Genomic DNA, 21,517 nt, shown 5'->3' with positions numbered 1-21,517 from the left:
AGGTCAGGTTTTCTGCCATGCCACTGTGTGAATGGTAATTCACCAGTTGTTGAGTTAACAACATTATTCAATATATGATTACCACACATTATTGCTTCTCCCCACAAAGTTTCAGGTAATCCTGAATCTGACAGCATAGTACGAGCCATTGCTTGTAATGTTTGGCCTCGTCTTTCTATAAAGGCATTATGTTGTGGCCTATATGGTGCAGACTTTTTATGTTCAACACCTGCCATCTTCAGTCTATTTTGGAATTTATTGTTTATAAATTCCGTACCATTATCAGTGATAAGAGTTACTAATTTCCTTTTAGTTTTTCTTTCAGCGAATTTAAGCCAATTAAAGAAATTTTGATATGTTTCCGTTTTGTTTTTCATTAGATAACAGAAACCATATCTGGAATAATGGTCCATTATACTTAGTATATAACGAGCACCTCCTACGCTTGGTTTCTTAGGACCTATAATATCAGCAAATATGACCTCTAGAGGCTCCTTTGTTTTAAATCCATTAACTCTATTTGCTGGTATCACCTTGCTTTTCTCTTGACTACAAGAATTGCAGTGCAAATACTTACTGCAAGGTTTCAGTTTTATACCTTTAGATAGTTCTACCGTTTGTTTAAGCATTTTAAAATTTATATGCCCTAAACGTCTGTATAACAAATGTATGCACTCATCATGAGGTTTAACATTATTATAAACTGTGTTAGCTACCTCTAATGAATTATCATTTAACACATACAATTCACCTTTTAAAGTTGCAGTAACTTTTTTACCTTCTTTTTCAATTATGCAATTGTCTCCCCTAAAGGTAATTACATAACCTAGTTTAACCAAAACTCTAACTGAAAGCAAATTAAACTTAAGCTGTGGTACATATAACATTTTTACATTTTCTCTTATGCAAGAACAATATGCTATACCTTCACCTTTAGCTTTAAGTTTCCATCCATTAGCTAACGATATCTGCTGTGAACTCATGGACATCTTAACAAATCTTTTCTTATCTTTCGTTATGCAGTGCGATGCTCCACTATCTACCACCCATAAATTATTATTCACAGTTTCGTTGCTATACATGGCTAACTCAAAGCATTTTTTATCCTTTTGATGCCTTTTAGCATTCTGGCTGGCATTTTGGCTTTTTCCTTTCTTGCAGAATCTAGCCAAATGTCCTTTTCCTCCACAATTAAAACATTTTCTAATTGTATACGCTGACGAAGATATTTTCTCTTCTTCACATTGTGGTTGTTCCCTTCTGAGTTGATCCCTTTCAAGCCTTCTCCTGGCTTCTTCAATTAATCTGCCAGTAATGTCAGTTAATGTAAGGTTATCTTTTGGCAGAACTTCAAGTGAAGTTACATAGTCATCATAGCTCTCATCTAGAGAAGACAAAATGATATAAACTTGGTGTAATTCAGTGAAGATAAGTTCTTTTTCATGCAGTTCTTGAAAAATTCTCTTCATAGAGTTTATATGACTCAGCATGTCTCCATTCTTTTGAAGATGTGTTTTAAACAGTTTCCGTGTAAGATTTATATGTGCTCCTACACTGTCTCGAACATAAATCTTCTTTAAATTCTCCCAACATTTCGCAGCTGTTTCTTCTCCATGAATATGTACAAGCTGCTGGTCAGAGAGTCTCAGTCCTATTATACAGAGAGCTTGCTCATTGTTCACTTTATATTCTTGTATTTTCTGGGCATCATCCTCATCTTCCGGATCCCATGCATCTACTTCTGGTGGGTTTTGAATTATACTCCACAAACCTTCTCTTCGTAGAAGTAGGCTGCATTTCATAGACCATGAAACATAGTTTGTTCCATCCAGTTTGGATATGAGAGACAAACTTTGTAAATTGACTTGTGCCATCTTTATCTGGATATGAAACTATAATTAATAAAACACAGCTGTCTGTTTACAGTATTGTGTAACTACACAAACTCTCACTTTATATAAGCCTGGTTAGTCTGACTGTGCACCTGGGCCCATAACCAGTGTTAGGGATGTACACCCAAGCAGAACGTGCAACGGCAATCTAGCAGGCAGGCAGATATGTGAGACAAAACGTTGTAGTAGCTTACACTCAGTAAGACAGATACACTGTGCAAGTTAAATAGTTTTTATTCCAGCAAGAGTTATAGAATAGTCAAACAGTCCATATGTCATACACTAAGTTCAGTCAGTCCGGGGGTTATTCAGTTTGCAAAGTCCAGTGTCGAAAAAGAGGTCGTTAAACTTACAATCAATCAGTCCAGTGATATATCACTTTTGCAGTCAGAGATATGAAGAAAAATCAAACTCCTTTTCTTCTCTCAGCAAACACGCAGTTATCACCATCAATCTATCATTGTCAGCATTCCAGTAAAAGCCAGCAAACAGTGAGCTCTCTTGCTCCCTCTTATGGTGATTTTACAACCGCACCCAAAATACTTGGTTTACAGTTTAAAGTGATACATACACTTAAACTCACTAACATAGTTTATATATATTATTTTTACCCAAACTAAGTTAGGTAACCAATGTTATCCCTAACAGAACTATAAAACAATTACTCCTACCAAGATCCCAGGAAAAGATCCCAATCTCAAGAGACAGGATTCAAACACTATAATAAACTCATCACAAATCAAAGACTTTAAGGATTCACACGTAAAAATCAAAGACTTCACATTCAAATCAAAGGACCTGAAGGGTATAAGAAAGGGGTTTTTCTACTTACAAAATTAGATTAGTCTGAGGAACGCTGTTCTTACTGCCTTCCTATTAATTAGGCTGAAAAACAGCTTCTATCCCAGGGCAGTAGCTCTTTTGAATTCTGCTGTATAGTGCAGTGTTGGTTTCTGGTTTGATGTGTGAAGGGTGAAGGATGTGTGTTTGTGTTTATTTTCATGATCATGGTCATGATGTGCACTGAAGATAGTGTTTGATTTTGTTGTATGAGGTGCAATGACAATAAACTAAACTAAACTATTAATAAACTGATTCTGGCTTCCAATGCAGCTTTTGCAAGTGAATGTCCCAGCTGGAAAAAATTTGAATTCACAAAGGGGAGAGCTCTGCCTTTTTCTTAAAGGGAAAGGCTCCCTTTTCCTTTCAACACACCAATATGATATTTCTGCAACTTCTGAAACCTTCATTTCCAAAGATAACCTCACTTAAGGACAGGTTAGTGATTGTTCAGAGTTATGACAAATGAGACTTACAAGTGGACCTTGCACTACGACTATTGCTGCACCCTCAAAGTCCAGCTATCCAGATTCAGGTACTTTGCAACTGGTGGGCATTTACGATTGTTGCAATGTCACATGGTAATGACTGCCATCTGCATACTTCACAACAGGCTTCTGACAGAGTCAATGGCAAAGCCAGCTGTAAAATTGCAAATCACAGTCACCTGACTACTTGCTTTAAAGACTGTGGATGATTGGCTTAGTGACCACAGCAGAAGCTGTTGCAAGTCCGTTGCAGTTGGATGATGATTCACTTAAGAACCACATTGCTTAGTGATGGATTTGCTAGTCCCAACCATGATTGCTAAGTGAAGACAGCAGCAGAATAGTATAGCAAGGCAGTTTGGCCATAGCAGCATCTGAGCTAATCAGGGCTTTTGTTTTTATGTGAGGAATGGATTTTTATTAGCCTGAGGGCTCTGTCACCAATTGCACATTTTTTGCAATACTTCTATTGATCAGTCTGAGTTGATTAGTATATTATGCAAACGTAGCCAAACCTTTGCCAAATCTGTTCTCTCTAGCCAAGCCTCTCAGTTGCTATTACTTTGAAGTTGTCTTCTTAAACAGCAACCCAGCTCTGCTGACTACATGGACACACATCTTTAAAAATACGGAAATACTTTGCTGTAGCTTTCTTCAACATTTTTGTGATTTCAGGGCTGTCCTTCCAAACGTTACCGGCTTTGAGCCCAAACACCTTCGACTGAGTAGCACCAGCTACTGTTTAAAAAGCCTATTACTGTACAAAGCACAAGGCGTCGCCCTTTAACGACTCTTGTCTCCCATTGGTCCCAACGCTTCTATGTCTCCTTCTAGAGAAACAAATGCTCCACCATTTCCCCTTATTCCAATTCAGTGAATTCATTGGATACAACTCAAAACAACCCGCCTTGAAAGTACCTTATTGGCCAAGCCAAGCCAAGCCAAAAAAAAAAAAAAACACCCTCCGGCGAGATTCTCATTGGATACACCCGCCCCCAAGCGAATTTTGATTGGCGAGGTTGAACTGTCAACAGAAGAAAAGTGGTGGCGCCTATGCTAGCTACGATAGGCTGTTAACGCTGGTCCGGTGTCGTGCGGCGAGCAGATTCTCTGTCTCGAACGGGGTGGGGGGGGGAGAGAACGGCGCGTGAGGGTCCCCTGGCCTTCCCACCCACCCACCGTCTTCCTCGGAGTGCGCGTGCGCGTCCCCTATTCACCGGTACGCCGAGATCCTTTCCACGAGGGCGCCCGCCGGGAGGAGCTGCTGCAGCGGCATCTATCCAACTCCGCTCAGACTGGGTAAGAAGAGCCGCACGTCTCAATTTGTTGGGGTTTCCTTTCCGTTCGGACACTGGGAAGGAGCAGGGCGGCGAGGAGGGCTGTTGCGGGTGGGAGAGGAGTAGTAGCAACAGCTGCCCGCCCTGGGGTGGGCAGACCCGTATGGCTTGCTTGACCAATGTTGCAAGTGCCGCGCGTAGAGGAGAGAGAGCAACTGTCTTCAATTCTGTGCGTGTGGAGTACAAACCCAGTTCATCCCTAGCTAGCATGAGCAGGAGTGATGAGACAACTGAGAGCGGCAGTTTGGGGATAAGACCCTAGGATTTTGCATGTTGAGGAAGAGGACGGGTAGCGTTTGAGAAGAATTCAGCATTAAATTGGCAGGATGGCAGAAGATATATAGGATGGGACTGTGCCTATTGATCCCAGCAGGCGTCTGGCAATTGCCAATCCAAGTATTTCTCGAATACTTCGGGGCTTTCTTGGGGAAATGAGTTATTGATATGGCTAATTTTTTTGCGGGGGTGTGTGTGTGTGTGTCTATTTTTTCTTAGTAAAAAGTAGAGGAGTGAAGGGTCGCCATTTGGGTGTATGAACTAATATGGATTTGTATCTGGTTGGGGGATGCAGTGGACTTTGAAAAGTAGAAAAGTTAGAGGTTAGAATATGATATTTAGGGTTGTGGGTGGCTTACCTGGTATTGTCATGCTGGCTGAGAGTGATGGGAACTATAATTCAATACATCTGGGGAACTTCAGGGTTAGATAAAATAGGTTAGAAGGGAAGGATTAACAATGATAGTAACTGTGACAAAGAAATGGAGCAGGAAGGAGGGAAGGTTGGATAAATGTGTCATTTTAGAGGAGGGGAGGGTTGCAATTCCATGAAAAAGAAAAGCTTGTATCAGTTAACAGAGATTGGATTGGGTCTAATATTACTTTTAGGTAGAACAAGCTGTGTTTGTGCCAGGAAAAATGGCTTTCCAGCCTGATGTGGGAATGCAGTAAGGATATTTCAGTGTTTTGTTCAAGACATTGCACGAGTAAGGAAAGAAATGGGGAAAATATGTCTCATTATTTTGCAGATTCCCCAATCCTTCACACCATGCAAGTGGCTGAGGATGCCCGCACCCATTTGGAGGATGAACTGCTCTGTGAGTTACATGCAAAATTATTTTCAACACCTTCGGAGTATCTGCAGACCATTTCTTTTAACAGAGAACTCCACAGTATTTACTAGAGTAGTGTATTTATTCACTAGTGTCTCAGTGATTGAATAACATCACCAAATTACCCATGAAATTACCCATATTGTATGGGGGGGGGGGCAAAAACAAGAACAGTCATGTTTTGAAAACCACCCCTGACTTATGATTGAGTTTAGGTGAGTGGTTAGTTTGCACACTTGCTAGTTCTGCTTTTGCATCATCTCTAGGTAATGATGGGGAGGGGAATAGTTGGGCTGTGTAGACTTTGAAGATGTGGAAAAAATACAACATTCACGTGAGCATAACATCACTCTGCTGTTAAAGCAGAATGACATTTTGGCAAGTTTGAAAACAAAATGCAGTTTTATTAATTAGCACATTAACAAATGAAGTGACTCTTTAAAGCAGTTATTTTTTCAGACTTGCATTACAATCATGATTTGTTCTTTAAATGACTAGAAGAGAGATGCTGTGCTTGTATGAGATCTGAGTCATTTTTTTTGTTCATTTTAAAAAAATGAACAAAAAGTTCACAATCTTATACATATATGCTGACAAATACAGAGTTATTTATTTGCCCTGTACAAAATAAAGTGGGTAACAAATGACAATGCTTCCCGTACATGGGATATACAAAGTATATAGGAGCCATAGTCCGTCTTTTTCTATCCTTTAGATATGCCAGGAATTCTGAGAATTATAGTTTTAACAGATAGAGAAGGCTTACAGGTAAAGAATGCCAGCAGAGAATGAGGGAATGGAGCATAATGAGTTTAGGACATCCTTCAAGTACCATCTTATATGGTTATAAGCAGGAAGCTATCCCTAAACAGCCTCAAGTTGATGCACAAGATATATTCTCCTTCCCAAGATTTTCTAAGGGTAAGTTTGGTTTTAGGCCATTTCCTTTTCCAAATCTTCTGTAAAATCAGGTGATCTGGCAGACATCATCCAACAGGATCCTCTTGAAATCTAGTGAAAATTTGCATTTGTTTGTTTCCTAAATCAGGCATAGTCTTTCCTGTCTGTTCACCATGGCTCTGCTGCTTAGATTAATAGTTTTAAGATGGTGAGGAACTTACCAGCAATTGAGGGGTACACATTTCAAAAATTTTAAATGGTCAGCTGAAAGTTGGGATGAAGAAAATAGCGATGAAGCTAAGTCTTTCCTATGCTAAATCTAGAAGACTGAAACATTTTGTTCCTTATTTTATGCAAGAAAATGAGAAATCATAACTCAGCATTTAATAGGCCACAGACTGCTGACCTATGATTTAAAGGAGAAACATCCAGAAAAAGTAGGTATTGTAAGTATATACTTTAATAGTCTTATAGCATCCCCAGATTGTACTGTATGATGTAATGTCTTTGCTATTTTTGAGCTTGTCCCAGCACACAGAACACTTCAAGACCTCATTTTTATACCTATCTTTTTTTCTCTTACAGTCTGTGAAGTCTGTCGTCTTTATTTCCATGACTCCTGCCCACAACATGGACCCCCCACTTTTGTGGCTAACACACCTGTTCCAGAAAGAGCTCCATCACGGGCACTGCTGTCCCTGCCTGAGGGACTTTTGATCAAGAAGCGTTCCCAAGGAGGCTTAGGAGTATGGAGTGCACTCCCAACCTTACCTTGTGGCTGCATCTTTGGGCCTTATGAGGGGAAAGTGGTCCGAGAACTTAGTGACTGCACCCTTTACTCTTGGGCGGTAAGGCACACCCAGATACACAACACGCCAACCAGTCCACCACATTATACAACTCTTAGTGAATATGGTTAGATAATACATGAATTTTTTTCCTGAATTTCGGAATTGTTGACTAATGAAAACGATTTGTCCATTTTTTTCTTGGCTTTGTTTGTCTCAGTTCAGTTATTCCTCAACGTATGACCAGTTGCTGAGCTCCTATTTGATATTATAAAAGACACCTCAATTCCTTACTTACAGCCCAGTTCCAATAGCTTCCCCCTGTGATCACAAGACACTTCAGGTACATTTATGACTGCAGCATCCTGTAGTCACATGACCATCATTTAAAATGTTTTTGCCAAAACCTAGCATTTACTTCTGGTCTTCAGCAAAAACACAATTGGTTTGCTTAATGACTGTGGCATTCATTAACAATTGTAGATTAATTTAATGACCAGAATGTGTCACTTAACAAGTGCCAGAAAAAAAAAAATGTAATACTTTAGTATTACATTAATATGTGATGACATGCTTTAAATTGTCATGACTGAGGACAGTAATGGCAGGCTCCAACGTGGTTATAAATTAAGGACTTCTTATATAAAAAATTGGGAGATGAATGGACTGGCACTTCTTGACAAGAACTTTATAGTATTGTGCAACTTCTCTTTCTTGTTCACAGAAGAATTCCAGGAGCTTCAGGTATCACTGACACCAATTTAATCTATGTTCACCTCACCCCTTTTTGACTTTAGTTTTACCTCAGCAATTTTTTTAAGGAAAAGAGACTAATCACATAATGTTTCACTATGAAAGTCATCTGGTAAAACTTTGAAAATCCTTTTATTTGAAAAAAAAATGTGTTCTTGGATAAAATGTGATTTCTATAAATGCCTTGTATTAAAAAATAGTATTTGGAAGTGGAAAGTAATATTGCCATTCTGGCTATAGGTGTGTGGGGTCTATTGCCAATTTGGATCCATCTCTTCCCAATTTACCCACTAGCTTTACTTCCTGCAGCAAGTGGCTTCAGTCATCCTCTAACTTTAGTTTCCCACAACCTTAACTGAGATATTGGAATGGAAAACAAGAGATTTACATGTGTTTCATAAAGAGTGTATCTAATTTTCTGCCACCAAAAGTGAACTACTGGTTTGTAACAGGAAATAGGAGTTAAGGGATTAGCCAATATTTCCAGAGCCCTCTCTCAAACCCAGATTTGGCCATGGAAATACAATAGCACTTAGATGTATATACTACTTCACAGTGCTTTATAGCTCTCTCTAAGTGGTTTACAGAGTCAGCATATTTCCCCCAACAATTTGGGTCCTCATTTTACTCACCTCAGAAGGATGGAAGGCTGAGTCAAACTTGAGCCTGGTGAGATTAGAACTGCCAAATTGCAGACAGCCGGCAGTCAGCAGAACTAGCCTGCAGTACTGCACTCTAACTACTGCACCACTGTGGCTGATAATGTGTGCGTTTACATAGATTATTCTTCGGGACATGCATTAAAGTTGAAATGTCCACAAGGAGATCGCTTTACAAACTGCCCTAAATTGGAGCTGATCAGTTCTTAATTGCAATCTAGTATGTTATCCACTACAAAAGAGATCCAGTGTGGCATCAAAGCTATTGTTGGACTTAAGCCAGAGAACTCCAGATTCAAATTCCTATACACAGGAAAGTGATCCTGAACCAGGCCTAATCACTTTAATAAGTTTTCATAGATTTTTTATGTGATGGATGATGTAGTTGAATGTGCTATAATGAACCCTTTGGTCAAAGTAAGGGATAAAGATATAAGAGTTTATCTTTTCTCCAAACTAACATTAGATCCAGAGATGCTGGGTTGCAATTGCCATCCATAGGCAGATGGCCAATGTGCTTGAAGATAATCAGGTTGAGGAAAGATCTCCCGCTGGCACTTTATATTGATTCTGTTATTCTGAACTGAGATTCCTTCTCCACTCCCAAGATTCTGTTCACACAACCCTCCCAAGAATCTGTAGTTCTTAATTTAATTTTCAAACTATCTGCAAAGGATTGTTTCAGACTTTGAGCAAAAATAACTTGTTTGTCTCTTAGCAGAAATGGGTAGAGAAAGAAATAGGTGTTTTAAAGACAGATGTACAAAAAGGTGTCAGGGAGAAAAATGCTGTTTTAGCTTGGAGTGTTTTTTATTGCTGCCTTTGGTCATGTCCTTTGCTTGCCCAGAGTCCCTATCAAATAATCCCTGCAGAGGAGGGAGGGAATCCATTGCTGTGCTACATGAAAAATGTTACTGCATTTTCAGCTTGTTTTCTTTTCAGCAGTAATCAATCAGTTTATGCAGGGAATAGACAAACCTAACTGTTCCTTCTTTTGTTGAAGGGAAGGGAAGGGAAGGAAGGAAGGAAGAGACAGGGCATAGAGGACTATTTTAAAATGGATGAGAGATAAAAATGAAAGTTTTTTTTTTACTTACTTATATTCTACCTCTTTTATTTTTGCTAATAATTAAAGATGTTTTAGTTTTAAGTTACTTTGTTCATACATTTTAAAACATGCACACACACTTTTATAATGACCATTCACATAGCCAAAGTGCCTCATTTAAAATAATATGCAAACAAAGCCTCTACTACTATTCTCATGTTTACATCCACACATAGTCATAGACACAGGTTAGGACAGGGTGGACCTAGACAGCTTGGAGGCTTAGTGGTGGTGGGTAGCAGATTTTAAGAGAGGATAAAGGGCCACGTTTGACTTCTTGGTGAGTTGTATGAAGCCCTTATGCTATACACCCAGAATTATGCAGCCCATAAGCCATTCTAGCTCCTTTTTGGTCTACTCAAAGCATATCCTGAAGGAAATAAACATTTGGGCCTCAAGGTATGAAATGGATCTCTTAAGCCCCAAAGCCTTCTGAAAATGGCTCTGTGCCTCTGGTATGGGCAGCTCAAAGTACCCATTTTGCCTGAAAATGTCAATGGCATCCCCTCTAATGACATCACCAGGCTACCAGCTTGTAGAGACTACCCCCAAAAAGTGATCAGCCTGACTTCCTAAGGGATCTTTTTTTCCAATTCTTTTCTTACCTTAGATTCTCAACAACCTCGGAAGACAGGAAGCTTCTGGGGAAGAGCAGGAATTTAACAGAGGAATCCTGCCAATCAAAGCACTTTCTACATATATTTCTCCTCTTTTTCTTTCTCTGTTTCATTTTTTTTTTTTCCCTTACCCTTTATAGAGTGAAAGAGACAATAGTCGCTTAGTGTCTTCTGCTTGGTTGCGTTGAGAATCATAAGAGTACACAACTTATTCTGGAAAAGAAGAAAAGAAGTTTGAGGATTTGAATCCGGGATTCCCAGTCCAAAGTTCATAGCTTTTCCTTTATACCACATTGCCACATTAAGTTTTATGTTTTCAGAGAAGTCCCTTCTTTCGTTGCCCCCCCATTTAAAAATGTAGAATTCAAAAGGAAGAGGAGAGTTTTTTATAAGATGAAGAAGAAAATAAAAGGCAGGCAAATATGATTTTCCATTTAAACCAAACATTAGGAAACCCTGTCATGCTGTCTTGCAGTTGCCTTTTGAAGAGGGAGCTTGAAAAGATATACCAGATGGATATTAAGAATTGTATTGTATTGTCATTAGCAGGTCCACGCCCTTCCCCCCCCCTCCAAAAAAAAAAAATACTGCAAGCGTTCATGACAGTTCAGAAGGGGTGTTGGGGGAGGATGCTGACAAGTACCAACAATCTCATATTCCCAGATAGAAAACAATGGACTCTGATCAGTCATGATTTATGGCATTTCTTTCAAATAAGTACAGCTGTGAAGAAGGATTCAGGGATTGTGAGTAACAAATACAAAATCAATTTCCCCAATAAGCTGAGTGAGTAGACAAAAGCTCATAATGAAGTGAGGGGAGGGCTGAAATTCTGCTGGGTTCCAGTAATTGGTAGAACTTAATTTACAAAGGGTTCAGTGTTGCAATTGATTATCAATTGCAAGAACAAAATGGTTTCTTCCTCCCTTCCTCAAATTCACTATTGAGATTCTCTTGCCTGTGTTACATGTTCATTTGTATCTGCATATGTTGTGAGGACTTGGAGTGGTACAATTTGCTGAATGCTTGCACGCTGCCATTTCAGATCTACCTTTGCTTCCCTTGGCCACTACTCTGTGCATAGTTTTGTTGATGAACCTTGGTGTTGTAATAACACAAATATATATATAGTTCCTCTCAGCAGTCTGATTTCCCTATTTCTGCCTTAAGATGGAGTTTTTCAGATCCACTGCAGATGGCACTCTTTACCTCATGAGCCCTTTTTTTTTTAAACCTTGGCTGTTATCTACAACCAGCTTAAAATCCCAAACAATTTCTAAAATAAAGGCAGAACTTGTGGGATTGATTGGATCTTTCTATTCCTTCCATTCTTTCTTCAGGTTAAGAACAAAGGGTCCTATTTTTTCATTGATGCTTCTGATGATTCCATATCCAATTGGATGAGGTGAGCATCTTATCAGAGATACTCTGATAAGGGGAAATAAACACTGTTTCAATTTGTTATGACATCTGCAGAAACTGGGATCCATAAAACTTTGGCACCATCAGATAGCATAGAGAGAAAGCAAATAATAGTCAAATTGTCTTAAGATATTGCATATGATCTCACTTGAATCATGTGAGATGTTGGTGATTTATGAGAGAACATAGAGGGAAGAATAGGGATAAATGGGGTTTTAGTTTTTTTAATTGTCTACTAAATGAGAACTGGGCAGATTGAAAGAAATGGGAATGCTTAACTCTCATTTTGTTATACCCTTATTTTTATGGCAGAGTTACGGCATAAACCCACATATTTGCCTCAGCCTTGTGCCTTTAATCCAAATACTACCACATTTGTTCCTTGGGGACTCCTAAATGAGCCTAAAGAAGTTGCTTTCTTTGTCATAGGAGAGTCCTTAAATCCTAGGCCTGTAGTTCCCTTGAGACGTAATCTGCAATTACTGTTAGTATAAAAACCAAGAAATAAAATATGTTGCCTCCTCCAATTCTAGTGACTCATCATCCCTGTTCTCCATGCAGATATGTGGCATGTGCCTCCACTGAGCATGAGCAGAACCTAACTGTATTCCAATACCAGGGTTACATCTACTACCGGGTCTGCCAAATTATACCTGCTGACACAGAGCTGCTGGTCTGGATTGGAGAGGAATATGCTCGCACTGTAGGACTGCATTTGGGTAAGTGAAAGAGGAGAGGCGAAGAGAGCTAATGGCAAGCCCCCATGATTCTCTCCTTCTTAGCAGCCATTTAAGGTTTTCTAAAAAGAATCCGCCACCTGGGTTAAACAACTGAGGCCATGAGCACACCATATTTTGTACCATTCCCCCAAAGCAACACTGAACATTAAAATAAAAGCTGTTGCTGTATTTAGAATTAAATGTAGTTAATTTGATTGCTTTCCAGATCTGTACTTGATAACTTTCCCTATCATGTTAAAAGTCGCAATTTGGGCATTGATTTTGCCCCATCCTTGTAGGCTGCAAGTTGTGATACTGGACTTATCTCAACATTGCCAATTTAAAGATGTGTGGAGTTCAACTCCCATAACTCCCCATACTGGCTGGGGAACTCTGGGAGCTGAAGTTCAGACTTTTTCAGGTTGCCACAGTTGAGACCAGTGGTTATATTGTCTCAACTAAGACCAGTTAGTTGAGATAGAAGGTTTTTTATGCAATAAAACAAGAGGATCAACAGGAGTAGGATCAAAATATAGGGCTTGGCCAGGTCCAAATCTCTCACAAAATTGTGATTTTCCAAGAATAAAAAGTAAGCATATTTAGACACTCACAAAGTGAAAGAAACATACAAGATAGCAAGCTTTGATTCCGGTTTGTAGCAGCAACCACAGCATCACATTTTAGTAATGTGCATAGTAAATGTGCACATTTAGTAATGTGCAACATGGGATTTATTCCTCATCCCTTGACCAAAAAAAAAAAAAAAGGAGTGGTCAGAGCTTAAATTTCCAAGTGGATGCAATATGGGCCATGGCAAACCCCAGCTTGGCAAGTGGGGAGACTAAAGGAGTAGAGTCAATGTTTTGTAATATACATGTGCGCACACATTCAAACAACAAAAGAAACAAAAAGTGAAACCAAATAAATAAATTTATCTATCTAGACCAGGGATCCCCAACCTTTTCGACGCCGCGCCCGGTTCCGGCGTCAGCTGGGCACCGCGTCCGGTTCGGCGTCAGCTGGCGCCGCCATCTTTTTGATGAAAAATCACTTCCGGTGATGTCACGAGTGATTTTTCGTCAAAAATGGCGGCGCCAGTGCTTGGTGAGCTTTTTCGGTAGAAATGGCTTTCTACCCGAAAAGCTCACTCTGAAGCGCTGGCGCCGCCATCTTTTTGACGAAAAATTGCTTTTTTACCAAAAAGATGGCGGCGCCAGCAACCAGCGGCCCGGTAAGGCTTGTTCCATGCCCGGTCGGCACGTCCGCGGACCGGCGGTTGGGGACCCCTGATCTAGACAGTTTGATCCAGTGGTTAAGGCACCAGGCTAGAAACCAAGAGACTCTGAGTTTTGGTCCTACCTTAGGCATGAAAGTCAACTAGGTTTTCTTTGGGCCTGTCATGGTTTCTCTCAACCCACGACATCAGGCTTCAGTGACAGACCATTGGTCAATTCCTGTTGCAGCCAGTGAATTAACACTATAGGGAAAAAAAGCAGACCTTGCACTAACGAGAAAATGCTATAATGGCCAAAGTGACCCCCAGCGGTGGTAGGAGCTGGGATCATTGGAGCTGTGATTCCTAAGGTGGCAGAGTGGTTCTAACAGAGCCAAAGAACAACATCAGAAAACTCTGCCCAGAAGAGTCCAGTGCTAGCAGCAACTAAGATATTGCGCGGAACCCTCAAACTCCCAGCCTCTAGTCAGGGATCTGAGATTAAGGAAGATTCATAACCACCCATAAAGGAGAGAAGGAAGATTGCTGTCTGTCTCACTATGTATATCTAGCTATCAACTATCGATCATACTAAATCAGGGGTGCCAAACTCAAGGCCCGCAGGCCAGACCTGGCCCATGGGGTGCTTAGATCTGGCCCATGGGGCCAACCTGTAAAAACCAAAGGACTGACTCGTGGTGCCTCTGGCAGTGAACACAGAGTTCAGGAGGGCTACATGCAGCCTTCTCCAGCTCCCTTTTCACTGGCAGAAGATTGTAGGAGGCCATTGCAGCCGAAAATGGAGCTCAGGAGCCCGTTTTCTCTAGCAAAGCGCTCGGGCCACCACACAAGTGACATTGCGCTAGCCACACACCCCTGTCCCCCCTCCCCAAGGACAAAACAACCCTGATGCAGCCCTCAATGGAATCGGAGGCCGTAGGCTACTTGGTTTCAGCCATTTATGATTTTCCTAGGAAAATAATATTGCAGTGGTTTTCTATTGCCTTCTGCAGTGATTTATCTCAGCAAAAGGAAAAGAAAAACCACCAGGATCTTATGACAATGTAATATTTTTCTCTATTTCTCTATTAGTAATTGTGTTCAAATATATCCAATGGCCCCTCAGTTCAGCCAAGAGTATATTTAATATAGGAACAGACAAACTCTGCTTAACTTGCAAGCTTTCGAAAGAGATCAGCTGAGGTCTCTGAAAAACATTTTGTTCCTTCCTTGCTGCTTGTAATGGAAGAGAGGGAAAATAAGTTTAAAAATAATGACCTTGTCCACATGACATGAATGATCCAATTATTTATTCTCCAAGTTAAGTGATTAATCTTTGTGTGCTCAGTGCTCACAATCCTTAATTATTCAAATTGTGATTTAACAGCCTCTTTTTAGTCTTCTCAGCTGCCAAAAGGGAGCTAAGCAAATTGTCACTTTCCTCTCCCTATAATATTTTTTTCCTCTCTGGGGGTGATAAAATAGTACAGCTGGATTGGACAGTGCAGCTGATGAAGTAAAATCATATTCACAATCATTTCTGTCCCTTTTTCATTTTTTTGCCTGTAAAAGGCAAAAAAATAGGACCTCTAGGCTTCATCTCAATCATGGACATCAGAATTTTAAAGGGAAAGGGCACTCTCCTATATTTCAGATATTAGGAGAGTTACTTCTGTAATAAATACACATAACACTCATAAAGTTACTTGACAGGAAGGTTGATTTAGCTCCAAACAATGCCAACTCTGTATCAATTGACACAGGGATTTTTTTTAAAGTTTGCACCATTATCCAAACAGGGCGGTTGAGTCTCACCATCTATCTCTCTCTCTCCCCCTCTCCCCCTCTCCCCCCTCTTTCCCCCCTCACACACACACACACACACACACACACACACACACAAAGATATATCTTGAAAAAATGCAACCCTCCCTGAGAAGAAGCTCACATACCCCTGATTTAACAAGCTTACTAGATGACGTACTTTTCATGGTGTGTTTCTCAATCTTACTACCATTAATATACATGGACTTCACCTTCCAGAATTCCCCCAGTCAGCATGCTGAGGTTAAGAAACACTGTTTTGCTCAATTAATTCATTTGTCTGAATTTCAGGATACATTGGGGAATATGTAGATTGGTTTTGGCTAATGGCACCCGCAAACAAAAATGTAACCAATTTTAAAACAAAATTCAGGCTAATGGAAACTTTGCTGCCTCACTTCTTCCCTTTTACATTGATAGACTTAGCATCCTAATTCTGTATAAAGCGGTCCCCAACCTTTCTGGCACAGGGTGGAAAGTCCATTTTTTTTCCAGGGTGGAGGGCAATAGTTTTGGTATCACTTGCTTGCCTGCTGCTTACCTCCATCTGGGCTGCCCCATCCCTAACAGGCCACAGACCGGTATCCAGATATAGCAGGGTTGGGGCCGTCTGCTATATAGCAAGATGAAGAACTTTTTTCTTGTGGGGGTCACATTCTATTGGGCTAGGTATCTGCTATGTTTATAGACAATGAATATAACACAGTGTTGCTGGACACAACCCCACCCTCCTTTTTTTCTTTTTCTTTTAGTTGACGTTACAAAATCCCATAAGAAAGCAGAGCTCTTTGCATGATTTGGTTATCATGAGTTTTCAGCCATTTTTACATTTGTCTTTATTTGCTTTAACTTGGGAAGTCTATCTGAGCTTTCTAACGGCTGTGGTAGGCATAGGGTACTTGTAGTCGCCTACTCATGCCAGTGACAATTCCCACTGGGGCTTAACCTAGTTGTGGGTAAGGTCAGAACCAATCGCTGGTGGGGTCATCCATCCTCCCTCCCTCTCTCTTCCCCTCTCCCACCCTGTCTTTTCCCCTCTCCTCACAACTAGATTCATGTCAGGCCCAAAACGAAGAACGACAGTTGGTCATTCTTTCAAGTAGAGTTCTTCATTATTTCACACCTGTAGACAAATTCTTGCCAGACTGAGCTCTCTGCACGTATCATATACTCTGTCAACTATTAGGGAGGGGCGGCATTCACCCTCTTTCTCTCACACAGTCTTCGGAGTGAATTGCCTCTTATTCCTCGGTAATGCACTCCCTCCTCCTGAGAATCCACCTCCTTGCTGTGTTCCATTACATCTCCTCTAGCCAGGTATCTGCCCTGCTTACCCACCAAAGGTTTCACAACTGAAAAACTGCACATGTCTCCAAATGTACACAAACGAGGAGGGAAATTCAGCCTTTGAAAGATGTTGTGGGAGGAAGGACATATATGTCTATCGAATTGATACTACTACTTTTTGATGCTAAGGAAAAGAAACCTCCCTTCAAATATAAGGGGCAGGGTCTTGTCCCTGTGATGCAATTTCTCCCATTCCCCCACAGGTGAGCATTTCAAATATGAATTTGGCGAAAAAGAATTACTGATGAAACTCTTTCAAGAACTGCATGTCAAGACTCAGTCACCACCTCCAGCTCTCCATACTTCTTCTTCTTGTACCCAGTATCTGTGTGGAGATGCCACTGCCTCATCTTTCCTGCCCCTCCACAAGCCAGGCCCTCCTGTAGGAGGAAGCACATTTCCCCTGCTTGAAGGGACACAAAATGTGGTGGCTTTGAGCCAGGCTGAAAGCCACTACTGGACTTTTTTTGGCTTCCAGGGGGATGCCTATGGACGCATCCTCGACAAGAGCAAGATCATCTGTAAGGTTTGTGGAGTCCAGCTGAGCTACAGCGGAAACACCATCAGCTTACGTCAACATCTCATCTGCAAGCATCGCCGTGAGTACATCGAGGTTCTTAAGGTGGCCAACCGCAACAAAGGAATAGCTGGTACAGGCGAGTTTGGAACTCCCCAGCCTCCAGTCCCTAGCCAAACGACACAGGCAGTCGCTGACTTTATCGTGTTGGACCTGATGCCAATGGAGGTGGTAGAAGGTGAGGGATTTGGGAAGATGTTAGCGGTCCTGGACCCCAACTACAAATCTCCTGAAGCTGCTGCCCTCGCCCACACAGTGTTGAAGGACATGTATACCCAGGTGAAAGGGAAAATCTGGGAACTGGTCCGGGCCCTGCCCCAGTGTTCCCTTAGCCTGGATATATGGTGCCACAGCAGCACTCTGACCTACCTCACACTCACTGTGCATTATGTGGATGACTGCTTTGAACCCCAGGCCAGGGTCCTCTCAAGCCGCCCTATTCCTGAGAACCCCAGCACTGAAAGCCTGGTGGAGTCTCTGACTGAGGCCACCAAAGAATGGGGAGTACACGAGAGCACTTTGTACACTATGGGAGGCATTGGCCCTGTCTTCCAGCAAGCAGCTGCAGCCCTGGGGTGGACAGCCCTGCCTTGCATTGGGCAGGTCTTGCGAGCAGCGATGGAAGCAGTGCTGAGCCAGCCGGTGGCCCAGAGTGCCCTGGAGAGCCTCCGTCACTTGGCTTCTTGGGCACTGACCGGGACAGGTCGCAATGAAAAACTATGGTTCCAGGAGCCCCTCCTGCAAACCCACCTCAGTCGCTTCCTGAGAGATGGGAGCAGATGGCACAGTGTCTACACAATCCTACAGGATTTACTAGAGTATAGCAAGTCTCTGTCAGGGCTCGGTCCTGATGGGGAGGCATTCCTGCACCCGCAGGACTGGGCTGCCCTTAAGGACACAGTCCAAGTTCTCAAGCCCATGGCAATTGCTACCTCAACATTTACCAAACATCCCTTTTCCAGTCTTGCCCTAGTCAAGCCTGTGTTAACTAGCCTCCTCTACAAGCACTTGGTAGCCAGTGAATGTGACTCTGCCCTTGTCCTTGAAGCCAAAGAAGCAGCTCAAAAAGAACTTAACCACCATTTCTCCAGGCCTGAAGTTAACCAGGTCCTCAATCTGGCATGCGCTCTGGACCCCCGCTTTCATTGCCTGGACTTCTTGAGCCATTCTGATCGGGTGGAAACTTTGCGCTTGCTCAAGACCGAAGTGTCCCACTTGGCCTCTGCCTCTGCCTTCTTAACCTCCAGCGTGCCTGATGCGGCTTCCTCATTGCCTCCTTCCAAGCTGCCAAAGCAAGATGCAGGCATTGAATTCCTGCTGGGAGATCTCTGCAGCACGCGTGGTGGCCCAGGCATCAGCTCTGCCCATCAGCAAGCCGAGCGGGAGATAGCGAGCTTCCAAATCAACAAGGCATCTGCCCTCACTCAGGAACCCCTGCAGTGGTGGAAGATCCACCACACCCAGTACCCATTACTGGCTCAGGCAGCCCGCAAGCTCCTAGGAGTGCCTGCCACCTCAGTGCCTGCTGGCTGGCTCTTCAGCAGCACTGGAGATGCCATCCACACTAAGCGCCAAGCCCTGACACCAGAGCATGTCGATATGCTTGTATTCCTCCATGGCAACCATGCGATGCTCTGTTAGAGTACACAAAGAAAGCAGGCTTGGGTGGCATCTGTCTGCAGGATCCTAGAGCATTCCACCACAAAAGGCTGAAATGAGAGAAAAGTTCCCATGTGCCCTGTATCTACTTTCCTCTGTGGGCTGGCCAAAAGGACCAGAGGGCAATTACTGTCTGTCTGTTTTGGAGAAGGGAATAAAACAAATCACTTGGGTGTTGGGAGGGGGAAGGAGAGTCTATGAGCCAAACTAGGGTAGATGAAGATCTAAAGACTAGCTAGAAAGCAAGAAATATGATTTCCTGCTTCCTAGCTAATCTAAATCTCCCATAGCAATTTAGCAGGCAAGTTTGCCACTTAGGAGTGAGTGGGCGGGGCGGCTTCCTGTGGTCCATGTGGGCTGCGCAGCCTTGTTTCTGTGAATTCTGTGAATTTATTGCTTTGTGGGGGGTTGCTCTGGGGGTGAGATTTCTCTGCGGCCCACCAGTTGGCGACCGCTGTTCTACACAGTAGACCTCGCCTCTCAGAAAAGAGATATCACAAAGGGCGGGAACCAACCACGTATGGGTCAGAAGGAGAGATCATTTGAGGACAGAAATGATGTATTAAGAGTAAGTGGGGACATAAAAAGAGAAATAGGAGTGGATTAGTCCATGCCTACCATAGGGAGATAGATTTGTAACAGGGAAAAGAAATGGGAGTGGGTAAATAAACTGGTGTAGGAAGCTGAAAATAATGACAGCACTGGTTCAGGGAAACACAAGGTGGGCATGGAATAGTTTGGATTGTAATTCAGACACACACCAAGCAGGCATGTGGTAGGTGTCAAGGTGTTTTTGCTTTGCAAGGAGCCCTGGTATACCTAAACAAAAGGTACATTAACTTATGGAATGATGATGGACAACATAATTGATGGATGACTTCCCTGTACTGAGATATATTGCTTGCACTATGGATTCTGTGAATATATGCAGCATTCCTCTTTCCTCATCTATCCCCCAAAATCAAGATACAGAACCAAAAGAAGAAAGAATGATAGAAAAGTACTGTGATTCCTCTTGGCCTTCCTTCTATTTGGAGGGTGTGTGGTTGACCTTTAAGCCAAAGAAAGTATTAACCATTTCTCTAATTTATTTATACCCCACCTTTATTATTTTTTACAAATAATTCAGGGTGGCAAATACGTCCAACTTCCTATTTTCCCTACCACAATAAGAACCCTGTGAGATAAGTTGGGCTGTGAGAGTAACTGTCCCATTGTCCCGAGGTCACCCAGCTGTCTTTCATGGCTCAGATGGGACTAGAACTCGCAGTGTCCCTTAGCTTGGTGTCTTAACCACTAGACTGTTCATTGCCTCTTGGTCATGCTTTTCCCCATGCAATGCATTCCTCATTCTCTCCTATATCATACCCCCTCCTGTTTGAACACATTAAAAAGTTCAGGAAAGAGGAACAGCCGAAGACAGGTTTATACAGACAGGATCCTTCCTCCTCTCCACTGTAAAACAAAATTTCAATTTGGGTGGGTGTTAAGTCAAATTAATTAAAGAGCAACAAGAAAATAAGAGACGTTTTATTCTTTAAAAAGATGGTGCTTGTACTAGGATGGGGGGGGGGGGGACTGAAGAAATTTTCTCCAGATTGTAATAGGAGTGGTGATTCTTTAGGGCACCAACACCCAAGGATGCAGTACAGTTAAAAACTATAGAAAACATCCCCCTCTGACCTTGTTTGATGTGAATAAGACATTACCCTCTGACTTTATAATCCAGTTCTGTTGGCTTTAGTTGCTGCTCTCATCCAACATTTCTTCAAATTGGCTAGGAATAATAGAAGTTATGGAGCTGCCTCTTAGCAGCTTAGGTTCCAAAAATAGCCTGTCTGCAGATCACATCTGGTGTATTGTTCATGGCTATCTCTTTATAAATCAGGAGTTAATAGCCATTTTTTTTTATTAGTGCCAAAAGGGAAGTTAAGCTTTCCTATAGAAGCTAATGCTACAAGGGAGTTGATGCTTAAGCCAGGACAAATACTATTCCTAAAGCTGCAGGGGTGGTATACAACAAGGCTTTTTACAAGTTGCTGAATGGCATCTCTTAGTGTGTCCCATTATTGCCCTACTCCTGCTGGAAGTTGCAGTTGGTAGCATCTGGTGGGTGATATGAGGCTCACCAGCTGTTGGACATCTTCCTTCATATGACCCTGACTTGATACAGCTAATAGAATATGGTTCTCAGCAGGTGACAGTGCCTAACCAACCTTGGCTGATTTAGAAAGCTGTACTTAATACTCGGGGGTGTCATCTAGA

General features: G+C 42.0%; 1 protein-coding gene across 1 annotated transcript; it reads left to right on the top strand.

Annotated features, from left to right (window-relative positions):
• Positions 1 to 4,375: 4,375 nt before the first annotated feature.
• Positions 4,376 to 20,771, top strand: LOC113413376 (E3 SUMO-protein ligase ZBED1-like). The gene is made up of 6 exons (XM_026669547.2): positions 4,376 to 4,519; positions 5,583 to 5,651; positions 7,152 to 7,414; positions 11,832 to 11,896; positions 12,475 to 12,632; positions 17,220 to 20,771. The coding sequence occupies exons 2-6, from the start codon at positions 5,603 to 5,605 to the stop codon at positions 19,232 to 19,234; spliced, it is 2,550 nt and encodes an 849-aa protein (XP_026525332.2). The 5' UTR covers positions 4,376 to 4,519; positions 5,583 to 5,602; the 3' UTR covers positions 19,235 to 20,771.
• Positions 20,772 to 21,517: the final 746 nt, after the last annotated feature.

This window comes from Notechis scutatus, chromosome Z (assembly GCF_049901735.1).
Source record: "Notechis scutatus isolate UNSWTSFEM ecotype Mainland chromosome Z, rNotScu1.2, whole genome shotgun sequence".
Lineage (NCBI taxonomy): Eukaryota > Metazoa > Chordata > Lepidosauria > Squamata > Elapidae > Notechis > Notechis scutatus.
This window is presented reverse-complemented; position numbering and strand designations above follow the sequence as displayed.